Source organism: Salvelinus sp. IW2-2015, linkage group LG15 (assembly GCF_002910315.2).
Source record: "Salvelinus sp. IW2-2015 linkage group LG15, ASM291031v2, whole genome shotgun sequence".
Classification (NCBI taxonomy): Eukaryota; Metazoa; Chordata; class Actinopteri; order Salmoniformes; family Salmonidae; genus Salvelinus; species Salvelinus sp. IW2-2015.
Window position 1 is genome coordinate 56,313,136 of NC_036855.1, and position 24,681 is coordinate 56,337,816.

Genomic DNA, 24,681 nt, shown 5'->3' on the forward strand with positions numbered 1-24,681 from the left:
CACGACAGGGCGGAACAAGGACACAGGACAGCAAACATCAAACAAGAATCCGACAAGGACAGAAGCGGAAAACAGAGGGAGAAATAGGGACTCTAATCAGAGGGCAAAATAGGGTACAGGTGTGAAAGAGTAAATGAGGTCGTTAGGAGAATGAGAAACAGCTGGGAGCAGGAACGGAACGATAGAGAGAGAGAGCGAGAGAGGGAAAGAGGAAGGGGGAGAGAGAGGGATAGAAAGAGGGAAATAACCTAATAAGACCAGCAGAGGGAAGCACAGGGACAAGACATGATGATCAAAGACAAAACATGACAAAGTCACTTTGGTTTAGCTGACTTTATTGACCTCACTTCAAGTTATTACCAAGGTAACAGGCAATGAGAACTAAGTCATCAGCTTCACATGAAACCAAACAATGGCAAGCACATTTGCATCAAAGTGAATAATTCCTAATCATTTAGATTTGGAAACACTACAGATCAAATTTTATTTGTCACTTGCGCCGAATACAACAGTAGACCTTACAGTGAAATGCTTACTTACAAGCCCTTAACCAACAATGCAGTTTTAAGAAAAATACCTAAAGAAATAAAGTAACAAATAATTAAAGAGCAGCAATAAAATAACATTAGCGAGGCTATATACAGGGGGTACCGGTACAGAGTCAATGTGCGGGGGCACCAGTTAGTCGAGGTAATTGACGTAATATATACATGTGGGGAGAGTTATTAAAGTGACTTATGCATAGATAATAACAGAGTAGCAGCAGCGTAAAAGAGGGAGGGGGGCAATGCAAGTAGTCTGGGTAGCCATTTGATTAGATGTTCAATAGTCTTATGGTTTGGGGGTATAAGCTGTTTAGAAGCCTCTTGGACCTAGAGTTGGCGCTCTGGTACCACTTGCCGTGCGGTAGCCGAGAGAACAGTCTATGACTAGGGTGGCTGGAGTCTTTGGCAATTTTTAGGGCCTTCCTCTGACACAATGCCTAGTATAGAGGTCCTGGATGGCAGGAAGCTTGGCCCCAGTGATATACTGGGTCGTACGCACTACCCTCTGTAGTGCCTTGCGGTTGGAGGCCGAGCAGTTGCCATACCAGGCAGTGATGCAACCAGTCAGGATGCTCTCGATGGTGCAGCTGTATAACCTTTTGAGGATCTGAGGACCAATGCCAAATCTTTTCAGTCTCCTGAGGGGGAATAGGTTTTGTCATGCCCTCTTCACGACTGTCTTGGTGTGCTTTGACCATGTTAGTTTGTTGGTGATGTGGACACCAAGGAACTTGAAGCTCTCAACCTGCTCGACTGCAGCCCCGTTGATGAGAATGGGGGTGTGCTCGGTCCGCCTTTTCCTGTAGTCCACAATCATCTCCTTAGTCTTGATCGTGTTGAGGGAGAGGTTGTTGTCCTGGCACCACACGGCTAGGAGATCTCTGACCTGCCTATATGCTGTCTCGTTGTTGTCGGTGATCAGGCCTATCACTGTTGTGTCATCGGCAAACTTAATGATGGTGTTGGAGTTGTGCCTGGCCATGCAGTCATGAGTGAACAAGGGAGTACAAGAGGGGACTGAGCACGCACCCCTGAGGGGCCCCCGTGTTAAGGATCAGCGTGGCGGATCGGTTGTTACCTAACCTGGGGGCGGCCCGTCAGGAAGTCCAGGATCCAGTTGCAGAGGGAGGTGTTTAGTCCCAGGGTCCTCAGCTTGTTGATGAGCTTTGAGGGCACTCAGCGTTCAGTGTTGAACGCTGAGCTGTAGTCAATGAATAGCATTCTCACATAGGTGTTCCTTTTGTCCAGGTGTGAAAGGGCAGTGTGGAGTGCAATAGAGATTGCATCATCTGTGGATCTGTTGGGGCGGTGTGCAAATTTGAGTGGGTCTAGGGTTTCTGGGATAATGGTGTTGATGTGAGCCATGAACAGCCTTTTAAAGCACTTCATGGCTACAGACGTGAGTGCTACGGGTCGGTAGTCATTAAGGCAGGTTAAGGTTTTTACAACTTGGTGACGGAGCTCAACACATACACACTGAACTTTACTCAAGCCTGCTCTGTGGTGTCCACGCGGTCCGAAATCCAGTCGACCGAGGCGTCCGCATGGTCCTGAAGCACACCTTTGCCACATTTTGTATCATATTGCATTGATAAAACTGGGGGGACAACAGTTGGGGAAAGTTGAACTTTATACTAATACTCAGAGAAATCGCCTTGCTATTGACCAATCGAAGCTCACTATAGTTTCCAGACTACTGGATTGGCTGTTTATACCTAGCACTACCTAGCCTGCTTGCTAGCACTACCTAGCCTGCTTGCTAGCACTAACATGAGGGTGAAACAAGCGTGACAATCCAAATGTACGTGTTAAAAGGATCTCGCCTATATCTTCGCAACACACTTCTCCCTTCTTGTCTCAACATTTTAAATTATACTCAAGACACATTATCTTCACACATACTTTAGATGCTTTTCACTGACAGCCGCAACTCATTTATCAACTTGGCCTATTGCCATGTGCGCTACCCAAATTGCGGGCTTCTCAAATATGCATAGGCCTATAAGCTTGTGATTTGAATCAATTCACATCTATTTTTTTTAAAGAAGCTAATGATTTTGAATTATTTTATTTTTTTCTGTATAGACAGGAGTAATTAGGCCTATATAGCCTAATTTTGGCAAATGTATTTGTTTTTATATCAACCTTCTTTCCTTGTCCATGCAGAAGCCCCAAAGGTGCAATCCTAGTCATATTAGCAAACCATCCTAGTTGTTGCATCTTTAGATTCCCCCTCTTTCTACGTTTCTAAGAGATACGGAAAAGCTCTCATCAGGTGAACTGTTCAGAATGGTGTTTTCCCATGAATTGCATTGGCTGCTTCGTTACAGGAGTTGCATGTTCTGTTTGGATGAATTACCATAATCTAAATGTGATTTATTTCATGCTGCGCACCGTGGGTGGACTCCCTAATGGGTTACGCAACCAATGCATATGGGTTTGGTAAATTTCTCAAATTGCGGGTAAATAAAAAATATTCCCAATTACGCTGTTTCTGGCCCCAGAGGAAGGAGTGCTCTGCTCGGTCAATCAAGCAGAGGAGTGGGTGTGTGGCTCCAGCAGGCCCCCAGTGTCCAGTCTGGAGCGTGAAATCTCGAGCTCTGTTGGTCGGCTACTGTGTAGCAACCTAGCAGTGCCAAAAGCCCCGGTCTGCCTTAGAAAACATATTTAAATTACGATCGCCAGAACAGCCAAACAAAAACAATTCCGGTGAATCATTTTTTAAATTCGCTACAAATCGAGATATATTTCTATTCTGACGTCTACATTTGTCAGCGCACAGGATCACGTTCTGACAGACCAATTATGGGCTGGCAGGCTATGAGGAGGCTTGCGCCCTCATGCCGTAGACATTAAGGTTGACTCTCTCAGGCAAGATGAAAACGATTACAACGACCATGATCCTTTGCTAGTTATGGCCACTTTAACCATGATCCTTAGCGATTTTTTGGGGGGTACCATTTAGTCTCATTCAGCAATATGGCACGCTTCAAATACTTCCAGCTTCATGCGCCATCGGGACCAGAGGCCAGGAGAGCAGAGGACAAGAGGTTAATGGCTGGGAGGTCATGATCCATCCTCACAAAACTGAACTGAACTGCATCATTGTGTGGTGGTGGAGAAAAGGTACTGACTACAGGGCTAGTAGAGAGTAGCTGGATGCTGCTGGGTTAAGGGCTGTTTGGGATGCAGGCTGCAGCCGAGGGTCTCCAACATACACTCCCCCAGGTGGAGGGCAGCTCTTTGATGGACATAAATTGGCTTTTCCCCCCTCCTGAGTGGCTGCTGGGGGAAGCGCTCCACTGCGCTTGATAGACACGGCCCAGAATGCCCAGAACAGACACAGGAAATAATATTCCCCTCTGAACCCCGCTATCTAGTCTGTCCGTGTGTGTGCGTGGTTGTGGATGTGTGTGGCTGAGCAGATAGATAAAGTTTTGTGAGTTTGTGTGAATAGATGGGTCTCTGTGGGATAGTCCACGCTTCTGCCTGTTTATTTAATAGACACATCATTTTTAAACCTTAATCTATTTTGATATTGCAATATTTAGAGCTTGATGAAGGGAAGAGGAGCGAAAAGGCGGGGTTGATAAAATGACGAAGCAGGTAAGTTGAGAAGGGGAAGTTAACTAAAGGGAGTAGGCAGTAAAAGAGGGTGATTTAAGAGGACAGGGAGGAGGGGAAGCTGAGGAATGGGTGGCAGATGAGGAGAGAATCGGTGTGGGGTGTGATGGAGAGAGGGACAGACAGAGGAAGACTGATAAGAGTAGGGGCAGTGAAGCAGGAAATGATGAAATGGAGAGAGTGAGGGTGTGTGAGAGAGGATGAGGGAGAATGAGGGAGGAGGTTCTAGGAGGGAGAGACGTGCGCGTGCTCCCAGGGGGGACAGAGCCAAGGAGAATCTGTCGTTCACCTTCAATTAATTCACACTGTCCTCCCACTGTGTGTTGGGGGTGCAGCCAGGCGTGCCGGGGGGGTGTATGAGGGACTCGTAATATCTGTGTGTGTGTGTGTGTGTTTGTATGCGTGTGTACTGTGTAAGTAGCTTTGTCCTTGTGTGAGTGTATGCGAGGCGCTTATGTATAAATGTGTAACCATGTGTCAGTTAGTCTCTGTTTATGTGCATCCATCTCTGTGTACGACTGAAAAAGAGAAGGAGGAGGGTGACTGGCTCTTGGCTCCACATTTGTAAAAAGTAAATTAAAAAGCAGGCAAAATGTATTTTTAAAAGGCAACGTGCCCCAGTGTTATGACTGACCTCAATAACATTCCTGTTGAATTCCTCTTTAAGAAGCTGTTAGACTGACCTTTACCGATCCTGTCAACGTTTTTGTAATAAACTAGCCTGTTGACAGTTTTCATCTTCAGCCAGGCCCTCGCCTCGATCCTCATTCACTGTAAATAATGTACACACAATACCATGACACCCTATCCATCTACTTTACATATTGTGATCTCACAATACCATGGCACCCTATCCATCTTCTTTACACATTGTGATCTCACAATACCATGGCACCCTATCCATCTGCTTTACATATTGTGATCTCACAATACCATGGCACCCTATCCATCTGCTTTACATATTGTGATCTCACAATACCATGACACCCTATCCATCTACTTTACATATTGTGATCTGGATGAAATTATTTTGTTTGCATTAATATGGGGGTAGATATTCCATCTACGTACAATGTAAAATACTGTTTCTGACTCCCTCCCCCTCAGGTATGGGAGGTCCTGCTCAGCTCCATGGCTCTTATGGTAAATGTGTTCATGGCTGTTCCAACCATCTACTCCGAGCTGATCCGTTACTATGAGCAGCACTTCACCCAGCCACACGACCAGGACTTTGTCAGGGCTGTCTGCAAGGAGAGAATCAGGCAGCAAGGACATTATAGTCTACTTATACTAGTATCAATACCACAGGAAATGAGTAGATCTCCATCATTAGCAGTATCATAATATTCATATAAGTGGACGAATATCTTTAACAAGCTCATTGCTTATCTATTGTGATGAAATTACTTTCTTAAAATCTCTGACAAGACATCTTCAGAGCGAATGGGTTGTCATGAATCTGGACAGTGGTTTCTCATTCCGTCAGAGAGTGAAGAGATAGTTTGAAGGGGAAGGGATATGTGTCAGAGATCAAAGGGATGGGTTTTAAAGAGAGACAGGGCTTTGTAGTGAGATGTGACAGATGCTTTCTCCAAATGTACCAGGGCTTATGCTCAAGAGAGAGTGAAGAAAGCATTGGGACGCGACAGATGGAATAGAGTTATAAACTCTATGTAAAGCCTAGCACTTATGTTACCCCAACCTAAAGTTGCAAAGCTACTGGTAATTTACCAAAGTGACCTGAATCTTTGGTAATTTTGGTAATTAACAGGAAATTAATGGTAACTTTGATCATTTATAATTTAATAACTTTAAAAAACTTCATATAAAGTATAAATGTTTTATGTTTCTAGTGGATAGACCATATGGTTCAAGAGAAAATTGCCTAATTAATGGGAAAAGCATCTAATCAACAATGGCATTGTTTTCAATTAACTCTGTGACTCTTCAAACTATTGACTTTTTTCACAGTTGCTAACAGTTGAAAAACTGAAAAACATTTACAACAAAGACATATTGGTGTGACCGTGGCAAAGTAGGTTTGACATTGGATAGCCTATCTCTGAGGCTAGTTAGGGACCTTCAAATAAATGACAAATAAATTAATTAAATAGGACAATATTATCATGTTGCACATTAAATGCTTTCAATATTGTAAATTAATTTCTACAATTTATAGTTGGTTTGAGGTTTTTAAGTAATTGAAATTTGGAGCTTTTGTCATTTTAAAATATTGTCCCATGTACATTGTGTAATTTACTGATGGCCCTTCACTAGCCCCATAGGGATATTGAACGTCAAACCAAATTGGCCATGGGCGTTATGATTGGGTCGCGTGCAGCTGCTCTGTGAATTGGTGATTACTTGGGTACTGCCAGCTGTGGGCATGTGGGCAGGATTAAAATAAATCCAACCCACGGAAAACTCTTACGGTACCCTTCATTCTGTAACATACCATTTTATCCTATCATCTCGCAAATCTCCGTTTTAGATGAGACTGACTTTATGACCAAAATTATCCTATTTACACTTTGTAGTACATTTTGACACTAGAATAAAGGTTTTTAACTCATATCGATGCCACATTGGCTGTTTTCAAAGCGAGAACTTGCTTTTCAGGGGCAGTCGCTCTTCAAACACCAATGGTATTCACTAAGTTGATGGTTTATATTTAGGCCACAGGCTGATAAAAACATTTCTTGAGCGGATGGTTTGGGGGCCGGAACATAATTACAAATAATTTGTAGACTGCAAATTGACCGCAAGAAACCCAAACAGATATCATATTTGACTAAAACATAATAATTTTAAACCTTGGTTGGGGGGGCGAAATAAAACCAACCGCGGGCCAAATTTGGCTCGTGGTCCGCTAGTTGGGGAATCCTGATTTAAGATAATGTTTTACAGCTTTGTCAATATTTGATAAGGCCACACAGGGCCAGATATAATTAGACACATGTAATAATCTGAAGTACCCCAAAAGGCCACTAGATGTCATCTTGTAAAATTCACCCCAAAACTTGAAAGTCACCAAATTCTGGTAGTTCACTGGTAAACTTAGAAGGTTTACAGTAATATACCCTCCCTTTCCAACCCTTCTCCCACCTGAAGCTACTCCAGTCAATGCTAAGGCCATTGAAAAGAGATGGCTTCATCAGAGACTGGGCCTTTACTGAGTGTGACCCAGACTGCCCCCTCTAACCCCAGGCTGATGGTGTCTGGCTCGTCCGCCCTGCCACAGCCCACCCTGCTACGCTGGGAGGAGATCACAGGACACACCCYGTTGGAGCGCTACGGCATGACAGAGATAGGCATGGCCCTGTCCAACCCCCTGAAGGGTCCTCGCATCCCAGGTACACACACCATTGACCACCACCATTTTCCTTTGTACAGTGATGTCATAACCTCACACACATCCAGAAACCAAATGACAGTGAGACTGTTTTTAATTCATATTACAACATGCAGACAGTCAYTRGGCTCTGTTGGAGYGCTATCTTTTTGCCCTGTCTGACAGTTGTCTCAGTTGTCTGAGGAACATGGTGTTGATCAGACTATTTCTGTCTGGTTTACTTATGYTCTCATTCCAGGTATCAAAGCTCTATGCTGCTGTTGTTGTTTCTGGTTCGATCCTCCGGTGACTGGAGGGCTGTGTTCCTTTCTTTAGTCTTTTTCCGTTCCCCTTCTCGTCTTTTGAGTGGAGGATCTTCAAAGCAGCGGTATGACAAGGCAGGCTAATTTGACTGTCAGTAGCCCAGCTAATGCGGTGTCTGTTGTTGTGAGCGCTTGTTTGAAATAAAGAGGCAGTTTCTATTTAATCCTGGGAGGTGGTTATTAAGACCAGCTCTGAGACGTTGCGGTCGCATCGACGTCTTTCCAGCAGCAGTCTGAGACACTTGTGGAAGAGCGTGTGCGATGCCGTCTCCTTTTAAAGTAGGTAAAACAAATCAATAACAACCATAGAGCTCTCAGAAAAGAACACTCCAGTCCCCCCCTTCCTCCACGTCACTCCACCCCTTCAAAACAACTGTCAACTGTTAACTAATCAACTTGTGTTTTATTATGAGTTTATTTATGACAGTCTATTAAAGACATGTATTGTTATTTTTTGAGTGAGTATACACACAGTTTTGTAATAATACAAGAATATTGGTCATATTTGTATCATGTTGGTGGTCGTAATTTGATTCATGTTTGGCTTCACACTGAGGAGTAGGCTATACCCTAAAGCTATGTCTCTCTCTTAATCTATTCATCTCCATCTCATTTGTATTTTTTCTTTCATCCTGTTTTTCCCCCCCCTCTTTTGTTTCCCCCCCTCTAACACCAGCCCTGGCAGGAGACACATGTCCCCTTTCAGCAGAATGACTTTGAGCATCTCAACCCCCACCCTTTCACTTCACACCCTTTCCCCCCTCCCCCTTCTCTCCTCTCCCCTTTCCCGCTCTCTCTCCCCTCTCCATCTCACTTTCTCCCTTCCTTGTGCTTTGTGTTTGGGGGAGGTTGTGGGGAGGTTGTTGGGGGGTTTGAGCAGCAGTGCTCCAGCAGGGCTCCAGGGGGCGCAGGGCTGTCAGCTCCCCAGGGCAGCCCAGAGAGAGCACAGCGTGAAGGAAGGCTGCTGAATTATGCATGGGGAAGGCAGGTTTGGAGCTGCACCGCACACAGCTCTCTGCTCCTCTCCTCTCCCTCCCCCCCTCCATCCATCCATCCTCGCCTCTCCTTTTCCTCCTCCTCTCTGCCTGGCTGGTCTCATTTGAAAACTCTAGCTGGCAGGTTGTGTGTGTGTGGCTGGCTGGCATGGCTGATGCTGCAGTCGTAATTAGAGGTTCAGATGGGCCCACTGATGGAGCCTTGTTAATGGGCCTCTGTGCAGTCAGGGGAGCCATTGTGTTTCTGACAGGGCTGTCGCCACAGGGCCAGCTACATTCCACTACACATACACACCACAACACACACACACACACACACACACACACACACAACACACACCACACACACACACACACAACACACACACACACACACACACACACACACACACACACACACACACACTTACTGTATATCTATAAAGCTATATTAATTCAACTCTGCTTTAATAGGCATGAAGAAAAGGGCAGTAATGAGGACGTCAGCATAATAAGATGTTATTTATTCCTAATACCACTGCAATGTTGTTGTTGTTATTGTTTGAATTGATTATTTCTGCTATTTTCGGCAGAGGGCTGATGTTGGCCGTATCAGTTCATTAGCCATTTCCAGCTGTCATCTCAACAACCTTAGGTACCTCTCAATGCTGTCCTCATTCCCCTGCATGGTTAGTAATAGTTCCCTGTGTGGAATGTGGGTAGAGCACGGCTCTTTATCTTCTATTTTGAGTTTCTAGTCACTCGTTTAGCCCTCGTCCCCTTTTTGTAATTCCCCTCCAGTCTTTCTGTTCTGCCTGTAGCCTTTGAAGTGGCAGTCAATCTCAATTCTCAGTAAAGTAACGGTGACTTGAATGTTACATGGCTCCAAATATGTCTGGCCTCCTTCCTGAATGGGAGAAAAAGCGAGGAGACCAAGAGGGGAAGCGCGAGAGATTGCTCGGGCTCAAGTATAAATGGATTTTGGTTAGTTTTGTGATTGAGGGGAGAAAGCTCTTTTTATCACCCCGTCGTTGGCAGCTTTCTGCTGTTGTTTGGAGGGTGAGGAGCGATGAGGACACGCTGACGATTACCCAGCTCACTGGGACACAACCCTGGGAGAAAACAAAAAGACAGGGACTGAGATGGACGTCATCCTCTCACACAAAAAACCTTGAATGAGGGGACGGTGGCAGGAGGGATAGGACAGGAAGTGGCTTTAGAGAGAAGACTGACTTGACAGAGATAAACTAGGCTGGTCTGGTTTTGAAACGATGGGAAGAGAGTTTGTATCGCTGTGCTTCTCGCTCTGCTGATGAAGTGGAAACGGAGTGTGTTTGATTGGCATTGCAATCACGGCTAAAGTTGATTAGATAAATTTGAAGCAGGGAGTTATTTTTTCAATCATGGCCTGTCTGCACTGTTCTTTATTGGGAGAGCAGTGGCCTGTGAAATGACATGGCCCACAGTGTCACAGAGAGAGAGAGAGAGAGAGAGCAGGCTGCACAAAGGTTTCCTTCTCTTTTGGCGGAGGCAGTCATTAGAGCTTATCTCTCTATAGGTCAGACAGAAGGAGAAAATGCCTCAGGAGAGGGGAATGTGTGTGCATTCATATGTGTAGGAGAAGGATTGTCATTAAATCACTATATTTTCATTTGTATTTGTTGATGCAAATATTTTGGGCGTGAAAATGTTTTTTATTTAAAACCATTCGCATTAATTGTGAGAGTGTAATTAGTTCCATTGTGCATGCATGATGTGAGTATTTAGCGTTGTATGTGTTTGTGTGTGTGCAGGTGCAGTCGGTGTCCCTCTTCCAGGAGTGGAGGTTTGCATCGTCATGACGAAAGCAGCCAGCACCACCGTCGCCGAGGGCAACAGCAGAGAAACTCAGGTATTCAGCAGTCAGAAACACTCACATCCATAGATACATTAGGACTCCCAGATTCTGTGGAAAAATATCTGTCTAAAGAGTGTATTCATGTTGTTAAAAAACATATACAGTTAGCATGTCCAGGACCCTGTCTGTCTTAGCCACCCACTGTAGTRTGTGTGTGTGTGTGTGTGTCTTTAGGTGCGTCCAGGGTTGGAGGGGAAGGAGGGGGAGCTGATGGTGCGAGGAGACCAGGTCTTCACAGAGTACTGGAACAAACCAGAGGCCACCAGGGAGTCTTTCACTGAGGACGGCTGGTTCAAAACAGGTACAGTACAGTGTCTGTCAGGAACACACTGTCATCTCATGATTTATTGACTGGTATGCAGCTACACAGGCTCATAACTGGAGGGACAGCCTGATGATACAATACTACGAGAGGGCTGCGAAAGACTAGTGAATATTTCACATGACCACTAGCTCATGTGAAATGTTGGCTAGGGTTCATCATGTTCTCTCTACTTCACCAATCACACCCAGAACACTGGATGAGGCACATTGTCAGAACTACGCTTGTCCTGACCTCTCTTTCTCCAGGAGCTGTATTTAAACATTTAGGAAGAAGGCGTCTCGCTTCCCTTCAGTGACTGGCTTGTGATAAATGGAGGTTGTGTGTTTTTGGTGCTGGGAGGCATTTCTCCTCTCTAAATGGTTGTGACTCCTCTGTGGGTTGGGGAGAAGAAGAGCAGAGCTGTCAGTGGTGCAGAGGCCAACTAGGCCCTCTCTGGCCCAGTGCATTCCCCCAAGGAGCCCTGCTTTAGAACAGGGCTACGGGGAGAGAGGAGCTGCTCAGAGAGAGAGAGATGGGCAGGGATAAAGAATGGAGAGAAGTGGGCAAGAAAGAGTGGAGGAGGTACAGATGGAGAGGGGGCTGCAGGGGCAGAGAGGGAGAGAGTTAGGGAGAGCTGGCAGGGAGGAAGGCGGGAGCTGGCAGGGTGGAGTGGGTTTAATTGGCTTTTAGGGCTGGAAGGACAGAGTTCCAGTGCGCCGCACGCTGCTGTCACACTCCATTAGGCCCACTGGCCGGATAATGAGAGCCAGCACAATCAGCTCCCAGCAGACAGACCAGCCAGCCAGTCAGTCCCATAGCCAGCCACTGCTACTGCCAAGCACCCTGCCTGCCTGCCTGCCTGCCTGCCCACCCGCCTGCCTGCTCCATCCTACATACACATGCACACACACACACACAGTCACACGCACCATCACCTCAGGCAGCCTGCTTGCCATGGCGACCCTGCATCCACCAGCTCCATAGGCAGCTATATCCTCACTACCAGCGGAGATTGGTGGGAGGAGCTATAAGAGGACGTGCACATTGTAATGGCTGGACTGGAATAAATGGAACGGAGTCAAACATTTGTTGGATTTGTTTGATACCGTTTCATTTATTCCATTCCAGCCATTACAATGAGCCTGTCCTCCTATAGCTTGTCCCAGCAGCCTCTTCTGCTCACTACAGCACTACTTTACATTTACTTTGACATACCCTATATGCCCAGGCCTATTCACTCTATTCTGCTGCCCTTCTAGGTGTTAGGAGTGTCAGATCTGATGTCACCTCATCTGAAGGCTTGTGGCCAGTTCATGTATTTGAATAGGGAGACTGGAGAATGTGTGCAGAGGGCCTTACTGTAATGATAAACTCATGACACGGTGTCAGTTTTCACAATGCTATTCCCTGTCCAGTGCATGGTTCTTTGTTTGTCACTATGTGTGATCTTGGCTCTGTTGGTAGGCAGTGTGAAAAGGTGTGAGTTTCAAGACGAGTACTACTTACACTCTCCCTCACTTCCACCGACTTCCTCTCACACTCATACCCTTTTCACCCTCACACCTACTCCCCCTCTTACACTCTCCCCCTCTACGCCAGCTCGCTTCTCCATCTAACACTCCTCCTCCATCCCTCCCTCCCTCCCTTTCTTTACCCTCACCTGAACTAGCTGTCTGTCTCTCACCATCTCAACTCTTAACCCTCTCATCCTCCTATTGGATTTGACCCTGTGTGCTCACCCTTTACCACACACACAGACTCCCTCAGGCAGAGCGGGGGGAAGGAGAGAGGGAAGAAGGAGAGAGGACGAGAGAGGAAGAGAGGGAGGAAGAGAAAAGAACAGGGAGAGCCAAGAGGTCAACATGGTTTCTGTTTGCCTGGCGGTCTCTTTAATTGGGTAAGTGTGGCCCTGCTGCAGCCTGACTGGCACCTCTATGGATAAGCTGTCACCCTGTTGAGCGCTCACTTTGCGCCCATCTCCACACCACGTTTGTTCCCATTGATTTTCCTCACTTCTCTTTGTGTCAACTCACTCACTCGGCCTCTCCTCTCCTCCAATCTGCCCTGCTTTCAAACGTACTCCTCAGTAGCTCCCTTTCAGCTGTCTGTGTCTGCTAGATTACCTACCAAGGAGAGGGACAGTGTGTGCCAGTCTCGTTAACTGGCCAGGGACTCCGGGCTACCTTTTGAGCAGATCATTCACACTGGTTTAGAGTTACTGACTGTTTGACTGGGGTCTACCATGCCAATGGCCTCCCAAGTATACAGCAGTAATGATGAGCCGGTCTCTGGACGTAGTAACTGAAACCTTGCCTCCACTAGTCTCATCCCTCTATCAGGATCTTAACATCTTTTCAACCTGGTGACACACAAGCACGCAGACGGTGTGAGGAATTCATAACCAATGTTGTGGATGGATCGTTATCTTCGACTCCCTCCGTGAGATATTGACTGTTGTGGTCAGATTTCGTCTGCCTCTGGTGTTTGTGTGCAGGCTGCCTGCCTGTGTGGTTAGGCTCTTACTAATAAGGTTTTTCCATTGTGCCAGTGGAGTCCTTAAGACTGTCCCTCGTAAACAAGACCATTAATTTTATTAGCGGTAGGGCTACAGAGATAGAAATGGAGAGAGGGAGAGACTGGGAGAAGTGGGGTTCAGCTGGTCTCCGGCGCTCTAGCAGGACAGCTCACTCTTTTTCCCCGGGAATGGATTATGCGCTGAAAAACAATAAATAAATAAATATATCAATAAATAAAGATGGCTGGGAGGGAAAGCATTAGCAATTTTCCAAATGCTGCGTGCACATACTTATGAATAATGGAGGCGTCCTAAAAGTTGCCAGTGCTCGGGTAAGCACTGTTTGGGGACTGCACATTAGCCTTGCTGTGCTCGTAAATAACAGGCAGGCTTGGATGTGGGTGTGCAGGCCACTGGAGGGAGAGGGGAGAATGTTAACTAGGAGGAGAGGAGAGGAGTGGAGCTCATCCTCCCTCAGCTCATCTCAGGGCAGAGAGGAGAGCAGAACCTCTCACAGAGCCAGGCTCATTACCATTACTTTACCACACACACATACACACACACACCACAAGTGCAAACACACATACACTACAGTGCATTTGGAAAGTATTCAGACCTCTTTCCCTTTCCCACATTTTGTTACAGCCTTATGTTATAATTGATTTTATTCCTCATCAATCTACAAACAATACCCCATAATGACAAAGCGAAAACAGGTTTTTAGAAATGTTTGCAAATTTACTAAGAATAAAAAACATACCTTATTTACATAAGTATTCAGAACCTTTGCTATGAGACTTGAAATTGATCTCAGGTGCATCCTGTTTTCATTGATCATCCTTGAGATGTTTCTACAACAGCATGAGGTCAGCATCATGCTGTTGGCATGTTTTTCAGCTGGAGGCACTGGGAGACTAGTCAGGATCGAGGTAAAGATGAACAGATCAAAGTACAGAGAGGTCCTTGATGAAAACGTGCTCCAGAGCCCTCAGGACCTCAGACTGGGGCGACGGTTCACCTTCCAACAGGACAACGACCCTAAGCACACAGCTAAGAAAACGCAGGAGTGGCTTCGGGACAAGTCTCTGAATGTCCTTGAGTGGCTCAGCCAGAACTCGGACATGAACCCGATCGAACATCTCTGGAGAGACCTGAAAATAGCTGTGCAGCGACGCTCCCCATCCAACCTGACAGAGCTTGAGAGGATCTGCAGAGAAGATTGGGAGAAAGAATGGGTGTGCCAAGCTTGTAGCGTCATACCCCAAAAACTTCGAGGTTGTAATCACTGCCAAAGGTGCTTCAACAAAGTACTGATTAAAAGGTCTGAATACTTATGTAAATGTGTTATTTCCGTTTTTTTTTCATACATTTCCAAAAATGTCTAGAAACCTGTTTTTGCTTTGTCGTTATGGGGTATTGTGTGTAGATTGATGAGGGGGGAAAACTATTTAATCAATTTTAGAATAAGGCTGTAAGGTAATAAAATGTGGAAAAAGTCAATGGGTCTGAATTCTTTCCTCATATACTGTATATTTGATTTTGTTTTGATACTTGGAGTTATAGAATCAATATAATATCTTCCCAAAATAATATTGCGATACTCTCATTTATCAATTTTTTCCCACAATCATTAGTCCGTGGTCCGTTGACTTTGTGTGTAGTTTGTTCTATGGCCGGATTTGTCATTCAATCTGCAAATATTTTTTACATTTGTGTGTGTGTGCTCAGTGCGTGTTAGGTTTTAAAGTTTTGTCAGTCTTAACCTCTCAGCTGAGGTGAAACTAGAGTCTGCAGGACAGACAGACAGACAGACAGTCAGCCAGCAGTGTGCCTTATTTTCCAGGCAGGCAGCCATCACTAGTGATTTAAGCATTCCTTGCCTATCACCCTCCCCAATGTCACATTTCACCTCCGGTCACAACACAGTGCCCCTCCCATGTCATGTTCCCCTCACGGCTCTACCATTCACCCTCCCCTTGTTCCATTTCCCCTATGGTAAGGCTACACTTCCATTCTAATGATATGTTCCAATCAAGGTGTTGACATGTGGGACTCTGTGTATTCAAATACTCTGGTACAGGTATTGCAATTCAACACAGTAAGCACTTGTGTCTGCAGGATATGTGGTAAACCACTAGTTCTACATTGAAATGCTATAAACATTCTGTGTGCCCGAAGAAGAAACAAAGACTCCGGGAGGACAGCCCGCATTAGATTTATTGATCTACTCTACTTTTGTCTTGGCATTGATTTTCTCTTTTTAGTGGAAAGACTGATAGATAAATATTGAGTATTTTCTGAGCTGGCTGTCAACTGTGGGCATTCTGTGGCTGATGGCAGATGGAAGGGGATGGAGGGACCTCTTTGTGCTGTTCTGATAGAGTTGGCCGTGAGAGGAGAGGATGGAGGTATAGGTAGGATGGAAGGAACAGGCTGTAAGTCTTTTTAGACTCGCTGATAAGGCAGGGAAATGCCTACAGTACATTGATAGGCATACCAGCATTACCGCTACAGTGTAGGCAGTGTGCTGCCATGTTGATCTCTGCTATGTCTTGGCATAAATGGTTTCGGTTTAGATTCTAGGGTGCTTGCTACTGCACTGGCTCTGTGTGTCAAACATGGTGAACAGTTGCATGCAAACTGTAGTCAAGTAGTTAGCTTAAGTACACGCCAGATCTCCCGGGAGAGGTTATCAATCGTAAAAGTTTTGTTCGCTATCTCGCCAAGACGATAATCAACCGCGAGCAACATAGTCAGTAACATTAACATAAAGCAATTCTCTCCCTTTAATTGCATTGTATTAAACAAATTAGATCACTCATCCAAGTGCGAAGCCGCTTTCTCGTACGATATTAATTACGCAAAAAAGGAGCGGTGACAAAAGTTAAGGATGATAAATAACATCAGAGCTGGTGATTTTTGTCAGCGGTTGTCTGTTATTCATCCTCATTAGCTGTTCCATTTAGCCGCCTGGGTTTTAATGTTGGCATTAATATTAATGTCTCCCTGCTTTGTGTTGACTGTTGTTCTTTAAAGAGAGATGGCTGTGAACAGAGTAGCAGACCCCCCCCCCCATTCATCCAGCTCCGATAAGGCCTTCTCCTCTTGCTGTGATGCTGGATGTTCTCACTGAGAACATGGCTACTGGCTTATCTTCATCACTGCGCTACTTAGTTGGTTGATGGCGTCTTGTGTGAGGGGAAAATGCTGACTGACTGATACAGGACTGACTTGATGTCCTTCAACTGGCACAGACGTTGTTCCATGTGTCCCTCTCTAACTAGAGCAGCGGCGCCTGGAGTTGACAGAAGTGTGTGTGACGTTGAGCGTGGCCTTTGTCATTTGTCTCACTCTGCCCTTTCTAGAGCCCCCCCCGCCCCCCTCACAGACCAAAACCTCCTACGGTGTAACCTTACCACTGAGTGTGCCCAGAGCACCCAAAGACAAGTGTGGGTGTATCTTTGTGCCTCTGTGTTTTTTCTGGCTTTGGGCAGTGCTGACTGTCACTTCCCTGACCTTTTCCCTGTCTCAGACTTCCAGCCAGGCTTGAGATCATGGTGGCAGGCAGGGGGAGACAGACACTGGGAAGGTGCTGAGAGGAGAGAGGAGTGGAGACATTCCACTGTAGACCAGGAACTTTCTCTGCACTCCATCTTCTATTCCGTTCTTTCCTCACTCCACTGTTTTTCTTTTCTTCCGTTCCATCCATCGCTTTCCCCCCCCCCATGCCTACCAAGGAGATGAAAGCCCAGCGCAATTAGGCTTCTTATCGTTTTAATTAAGAAAGCCACTCGTCCATATCTCCCTCCGCCTCCGCTTGTCCTCCACAACAGTACTGAGACTGGGATGCCAATTCACAAGTATTCTTCAGTGTGTCCTGGTAACACACTTCCAAAAGCCCCCCTTTCCATTTTTATCGGGTTTCTTCTCCAATCACTATTCCCAGTGGTCCCTCATTCCAAACAGACGCTGTTTCTCTCCTTATTTTCCCCTTCCTCAAAGACAGAAGGTCACAACAGCCATCGTCAAGTGAGCACCAAGTGTCTCAAAGTCAGCTGAAGTGTGTTTGACTGTACTGTATGTTAGTAATATGTCTGTCTGCTGTGTTGTGTAGACCCCTTTCCCCGCAGACATCATTGAGCAGTAAAGAGGGGTGAAGTGAAAAGCTATGCATATATTCCCCTCCAACCCCATGGCATTCCAGGCATCTGTAGTCATGTAAAACATGTTCTCATTCTACTTTCTATTTACATGAGAACGGGGCTACACGCCTGTGACTAAATTATTCCTGGCTTTTGGGGTTTTCTTCCTTAAAACCGAAGGGAAGGAAGGGGAAACTGTAAATACACTATTACTGATGTTAACACCCATCCAGTTCCTCTCCTCCCCTCGTCCTCCCCTCCTCCCCCGTTGCCCCGGCCTATCAGTGCAGAGCAGTGGTCTGTGAAGAAATTCCCAATATCTAAATTTACACACTGTATCAATCTTGTTTAATAGACTGGAAAGCTTATTGCTCCGACGCGGAGCCGGGAGAGAGGGCAGTGGTGATAAATTGCGGCGTCCCTGCGACAGCCGCCCGTGATGTATAATGAAATATTTATGATTTATCCCGGCTAATAAACTGAAATGAAGTGCGTGATGTATGGGAACAGATGGGCCCTCTATTGATGCTGTGCTCGGCGGAGGCAGGGAGGAGAGAGAGAGGAGAAGAGAGAGAAGAGGGGAGCAATGGGAGAGGAAGAGACACTGTAGAAAGGAGGGGGAGGGGAGAGAGAGGAGGAGAAGGGGAGATGGAGAGGATGGAGGAGTCGCAGTGCTGAAAGAGGAGCTGCTGTGAGAGAGCTGAAAGAGGAGCGTGCTGAAAAAGGCAGGATGGATAGAGGGATGTAGAGAAGAGTTGAGAGGAAGATGAATGTATTTTGGGAGGTTGAGATGATTAAGTGCGCGAGTGATAGAGAGGAGATGAGAGACTGTAACTAAACTGGTTTTGATTTATGCTCAAGTCTTTATCTAGTATTTCCTTACCTTGATACCATATACGATGGCAAGTGTGTACTATGCATATGATAATGTACACTGATATGATCTGAGTCATAGAAGGTAGAGGTGACTATATCGTCTGTAGAAGTGAGACTGAATAGAAGGTCATTTCATAGTTTCTTCTCCTGATGCTTATCTAATGAAGGCAGTCCAGAGAGAGAGAGAGAGAAGACAGAGAGAGAGAGACAGAGAGAGAAGAGAGGCTGAGTGACCTTGTGGATGTGTGTCACCTGCTGCAACCTCCACTTGTCCTCCACCAGTCACCACCCACCAGCCCTGGGCCAGGCCCCGTTCTCCAGTACCTGCTTAACCCCCTCACAAATCCTAATAGAACCCCACCACTCTCACACAGCCCAATACATCCCCACACCTCTCACGTGCTCACGCTGCCCAATACATCCCCACACCTCTCACACAGCCCAATACATCCCCACACCTCTCACGCTGCCCAACACATCCCCACACCTCTCACGCTGCTCAATACATCCCCACACCTCTCACGCTGCCCAATACATCCCCACACCTCTCACGCTGCCCAATACATCCCCACACCTCTCACGCTGCCCAACACATCCCCACACTTCTCACGCTGCCCAATACATCCCCACACTTCTCACGCTGCCCAACACATCCCACACCTCTCACGCTGCCCAATACATCCCACACCTCTCACGCTGCCCAATACATCCCCACACCTCTCACGCTGCCCAACACATCCCACACCTCTCACGCTGCCCAATACATCCCCACACCTCTCAAGCTGCCCAATACATCCCACACCTCTCACCTGCCCAACACATCCCCACACCTCTCACGCTGCCCAATACATCCCCACACCTCTCACGCTGCCCAATACATCCCCACACCTCTCACGCTGCCCAACACATCCCCACACTTCTCACGCTGCCCAATACATCCCCACACCTCTCACGCTGCCCAACACATCCCCACACCTCCCACGCTGCCCAATACATCCCACACCTCTCACGCTGCCCAATACATCCCCACACCTCTCACCGCTGCCCAACACATCCCCACACCTCTCACGCTGCCCAATACATCCCCACACCTCTCAAGCTGCCCAATACATCCCCACACCTCTCACGCTGCCCAATACATCCCCACACCTCTCACGCTGCCCAATACATCCCACACCTCTCACGCTGGCCAAACACCCCACACCTCTCACGCTGCCCAACACATCCCACACCTCTCACGCTGCCAATACATCCCCACACCTCTCACGCGCCCAATACATCCCCACACCTCCAAGCTGCTCACGCTGCCCAATACATCCCCACACCTCTCACGCGCCCAACACATCCCCACACCTCTCACTGCCCAATACATCCCAAAATAAACCCCCACACCTCTCACACAGCCTTAATTTCCCTCTCCCTGCCTCAGCTGGGGACTCTGAATGATCCACCAGGACTCTCGCCTTCTCTCCACACCCCCCCTCGCCCTCTCTACCTCTCCAGTCCCACACTCATCCACCACAATGACCCACTTCCCCTCCTCATCATCCCCAGCCCCAGCTGAGCCCTCACACTCAATAACCAGCACCTTATCACACTCAATAACCAGCCCACACACACACTCACACATAAACTCTCCTTCAACACACCACTCCAAACACACACACACACACACACCTCCAGTACTCCCCGTGGTCACACCAGTAGGTGTCTAGCATGGCTCTTCTGTCTGAGGTCACAGTATGACAGACAGTCAGTGTTCCTCTCCTCAGCCTCTCTCTGAGCCCTGGCTGGTAGGTGTGGCGTTTCCACAAAGAGAAAGTGTTACCTAGTGATGAGGTGTCAGGGGGCCTGGATGTCAGCCAGCTCCCAGATATAGTCCACGGTTGTTGTGTTTTTATATATATATAGGCTGTTGTTCTTACAGTGCCACTGAGACAGCCCAGCACACCTGAGTCTTGGCGTTGTGCTGCTAATCAGTGGTGGGCATGGGGAGGTAATTAAGGGGAACTCCAGCTGAGCTGCCTCTCTCTCTCTCTCTGTCTCTCTGTGTGTCTCCTATCTCTCTGTGTGTGTCTCTCTCTCTCTCTGGTCTCTCTCTCTCTCTGTGTGGTCTCTCTCTCTCTCTCTCTCTCTCTGTGTCTCTCTCTCTCTGTCTCTCTCTCTCTCTCTCTTCCCTCTCAGCTATTTGCCCAAGAGATAGAGGCAAAGCAGGTTGAATGCATCAGCAGCCTGTGTGTGTGTGTGTGTGTGTGTAGCGTCCAGGATATTGCCATTCACCTGCTGATTGATGGAGCTCTCAGTCTCAGCTGTTCTGCTGTGGTCTGTGGACTGTGCTGGCCATGTTTACTGGGGATCCTCTGAGTCTCTGGCACACTTATCAAGCAGGCCTGCGTTGTGGTACTGTGAGTCTCAGACACACTGAGTAGGCCTGCTTTGTTATGCCACCCACCCTCTCTCCCTCCTCCACACACAAGCCTATATTACACCCAATATGCCAGGCCATATGACAACCCGGTGGGAGTAGGGGTTGAATGATGGAGTGTATGCGTTTTTCAGTACATGGTAGATGTGCATGCCTTTGATAAATGAGGACTGTTAAGCAATTTTTCTTTAGCGTGGGCTTGTTTTTCTGTGTTTCTCCTATCTAAGCCCAGTATCCCTTGTTTGTATGGTGTCCTGCAGGGTACACAGTGGTCTATAAGGATGGAGTGTACTGGATCATGGGCCGCACCTCTGTGGACATCATAAAGAGTGGAGGCTATAAGATCAGTGCTCTGGAGGTGGAGTGACACCTGCTAGCCCACCCTGATACCACAGGTAAACACCCCCACCATTGGCTCCTTCATGGGGCTTTTCCACTGCAGGGACTTACACCGGTGCTTGGCCTAAAGACAGACTTTTGTGTTAAGATTAGCACCATTTTTAGATTGGTTGGGTTTAAACAACATGAATCATTTTACTCGTTGACATATTACAGTAGCTTTCAGGGTGTTGTCCATGTGTGGTGACCCCTGACCTCTCAGATGTGGCTGTGATTGGTGCTCGGGATGCCACCTGGGGACAGAAGGTGACAGCGGTGGTGCAGCTGAAGAGGGGGCGGAGCATGACCCTGTCAGAGCTGAAGACCTGGGGCAGGTAACAGGCAAAACAAAGGACATTATTGTCACACTAGTTTTATAGCGCCATGAAGCAGCATTAGTAAAAAAAAAATATATATATATAAAAACATTAAAACTCCCAATAAATGTAGAGGTATTTATTTCAAAAGCACTCCATAAAGGTGCTTATAAATCGTAGATCTAGTGTATATTAGATTTGTTGGTATGTCTGCTATCATGCTGCTCCATTCCATCAACCATTTGGTGTTCATGGTTCTGTGGCTTTACTCTTTGGGAACATGCGAAAACCTTAAATTGTGTTTTTGAAAATAGAATTTTGTCCACCGGATTTATTGAATTAGAGGAAGACTTCACTGCTCAGTCCCCCGAGGAGTCATCCAGACTTGTTTATAGTAACTGCTGCTGAAGCCTCAAAATCAATAGCAACCTAACTACTGGAGAGAGAGAGAGAGAGAGAGACCACTCTCATTTAACTGAAGAGGCCAAGGGCAGATGTGGACTGATGAAGGGAGCTGAGGAGAGAATAGAGAGAGAGGGAGGATGAGGAAATGAGGGATGATGGTGGAGGTCTGTCAGGCAGGCAAGCCGTTGCTGTTTCGGTCTTGGCTTCTTTTTTTCTCTAAATGTCACTGTGGTTTTATTTTGCCCCCCAACACTGGCAGAAGACACATGTCCCTTTCTGTGGAATGGCTCAGGCCATGTCTCTCCCCTTCTCTCTCTCCCTCCTTGTGCCCCCCTCCCCCCTCTCTTACTCGCTGTCTGTATTCTTTCATTCTGTCTCCCTCTCAGTCTCTCTCCCTCCATCTGTCTTTGTCTTTCTCTCTATCACTCTCTGCCCACCCCGTGTGTGTGTGCGTGTGTCTGTGTGTGCTGTGGGCTCCATATGGTGTGGGGGTGTGCAGGCCCTACTGCTGTGCCCTGCTGGTCCTGCATGGTGGATTAGCACCGCTGCCTGTCTGCCAATGACCCTGTCACCCCCCCACCCACAGGTGCTGCCTGCGGACGGGCAAGCACAGGGCCAAGGCAGGGCCAGCCAGGGTGAAGGAGATGAAGAGAATGAACAGAAAGGGAGGCAGAGAAGGAGGGGGGGCAAACAAGTGCATGGATGCTCACTCCTCAGTGCCCCGGCTTCAGCTGTCACCCTGTATCTGTGTCAAGCGCTGTGTTCCTCGCTAGCTAGTGCAGACACACACAAACACTAACATACACACACATACATACATACACACACAACAGGCAGAGCCTCTGAGAGATGGGTGTGTGAACAAGCCCCATTAGACACACACACACACACACACACACACACACACACACACACACACACACACACACACACACACACACACACACACACACACACACACACATAGTTGTCTGACACAGTCATGCAGCCAGCCACATGTATAGAGAGCAATGCAGAGAGAGAGAGACAGACCCATCTGCTGCGAGGGACAGAAGTACGCTATGCTACAATATGATTTGTTGATTTACTATTCTCTGTCTATCGCCACAACACAGCCATTAGATAATAAAAACCGCTGCAGGCTTCACGACTCGACATAACAACCATGCATTCAAAATGGCAGACATTTAATTAGCTCAGCCTTGTGTTTTTGCCTTGACTATTTGTTTTTACTTCATGCTGATTGTATTGTTTTGTATTAACCAAATAGGAAATGTCTTGAAGCAGTCTGGGGGATATTACTGAGGGAGAGAGACGCTCTAGTGCGTATGAAGGACGTTGTCTTATCTCTCAAACTGACTGCAACACCAGGGGCTCAGCCTTTGTTCCACTGTAATTGTTATTGTGTGTACGCTGTGTGTACGCTCAAGTAGTGTCTCGTGGCTTTGTGCCTGTGTGTGCGTGCCTGTGTGTTAAGCAGTAGAAGAGTTAATATGCCCGTGCCTTTATATGTGTTTCAGTCCTGTGTGTTAATTGTCATGTGTTGTGTTTCAGAGAGCACATGGCTCCATACACCATCCCTACAGGCCTGGTCCTGGTGGAGGAGATGCCCAGGAACCAGATGGGGAAGGTCAACAAGAAGGACCTAGTCAAGCAYTTCTTCCCCACCTAACTATTAGAGAAGCCTGCACCTCCTTCACGGCCCACCTCCTCCATGACACCTCCCTCCARCAGGAGCAGAGACCCTMCTCATACTACAGTRAACCATYGAGATGWGCTCCAAGTGACTGACTCAYCAGACRGTGRTCTGGGGAAGAATGAAGAGACCTCATTGAGGATCCCACTAACTACACCGCTGACCCCACTCAGCTCTGAGTTACCGTAGGACTGTTCACTGCTGGGCCTGGAGGCACTGAGCTCAACAGTGCTGTCTTACACGTGATTAAACTGCTGTGGAGATATATTTAGTTTGGCTGCTATGACAGMGAACTGATTTAATACGATAAGGCTGCGGTGCCTTCTTTAAAGACTGAGTGCTGCGATCATTAGCATGACTGGGGWTCATGACATGAATAATTATGCCAACACACAAGTACATTAAGAAACCGTGAAAACGATAAGAGCAGCAAGAGATCCTTGACATTATACACAGAAGAAGAAGAAGAAGAGGGGAATACAGTGCATTCTTAAATTGTTCATAATTACAATCCAGATGGATGCCCTTGAATTGGCAATGAAGTTTATTTTAATGTAATAAAATGGATGATGTATGGACATGCCGTTTTTGGTGTTTGGTTTATTGATTGCAGCCTTGCTTAATATTCAGCTACTGTGTAAGGGGTGACATATCGTGTGTGTGTGTGTGTGTGTGTGCGCGCAGCTGTGGGAACACAGGTGTGATGAGAGCCTAGAGGCAGAGAGGAAGGAGTCTAGATATTGAAGTGTCCCACAGCTGGAAATCCTCCTCTTCCTTTCTTCTCCATCATCCTCCTCTCTTTTCATCTCTCCTCCCACGGGCTACTGTGAGAGACAGTGACTACATCATTCGTTGTTTGACACCATCATCATGGGTCAAGAACAGATAACATGAGCATTCCCTCTTAGCAGAATGGTGACATTTCAAAT

At 46.9% G+C, this 24,681-nt stretch overlaps 1 protein-coding gene across 1 annotated transcript in view; it reads left to right on the forward strand.

Annotated features, from left to right (window-relative positions):
• Positions 1-24,330, forward strand: part of acsf3 (acyl-CoA synthetase family member 3) — a 39,238-nt gene extending 14,908 nt beyond the window's left edge. Inside the window, 7 exon segments of the mRNA XM_070447286.1 lie at positions 5,277-5,431; positions 7,377-7,522; positions 10,591-10,688; positions 10,869-10,995; positions 21,217-21,351; positions 21,558-21,669; positions 23,611-24,330. Of these exon segments, the coding sequence (XP_070303387.1) occupies positions 5,277-5,431; positions 7,377-7,522; positions 10,591-10,688; positions 10,869-10,995; positions 21,217-21,351; positions 21,558-21,669; positions 23,611-23,728 (891 nt within the window). The 3' untranslated portion in view covers positions 23,729-24,330.
• Positions 24,331-24,681: the final 351 nt, after the last annotated feature.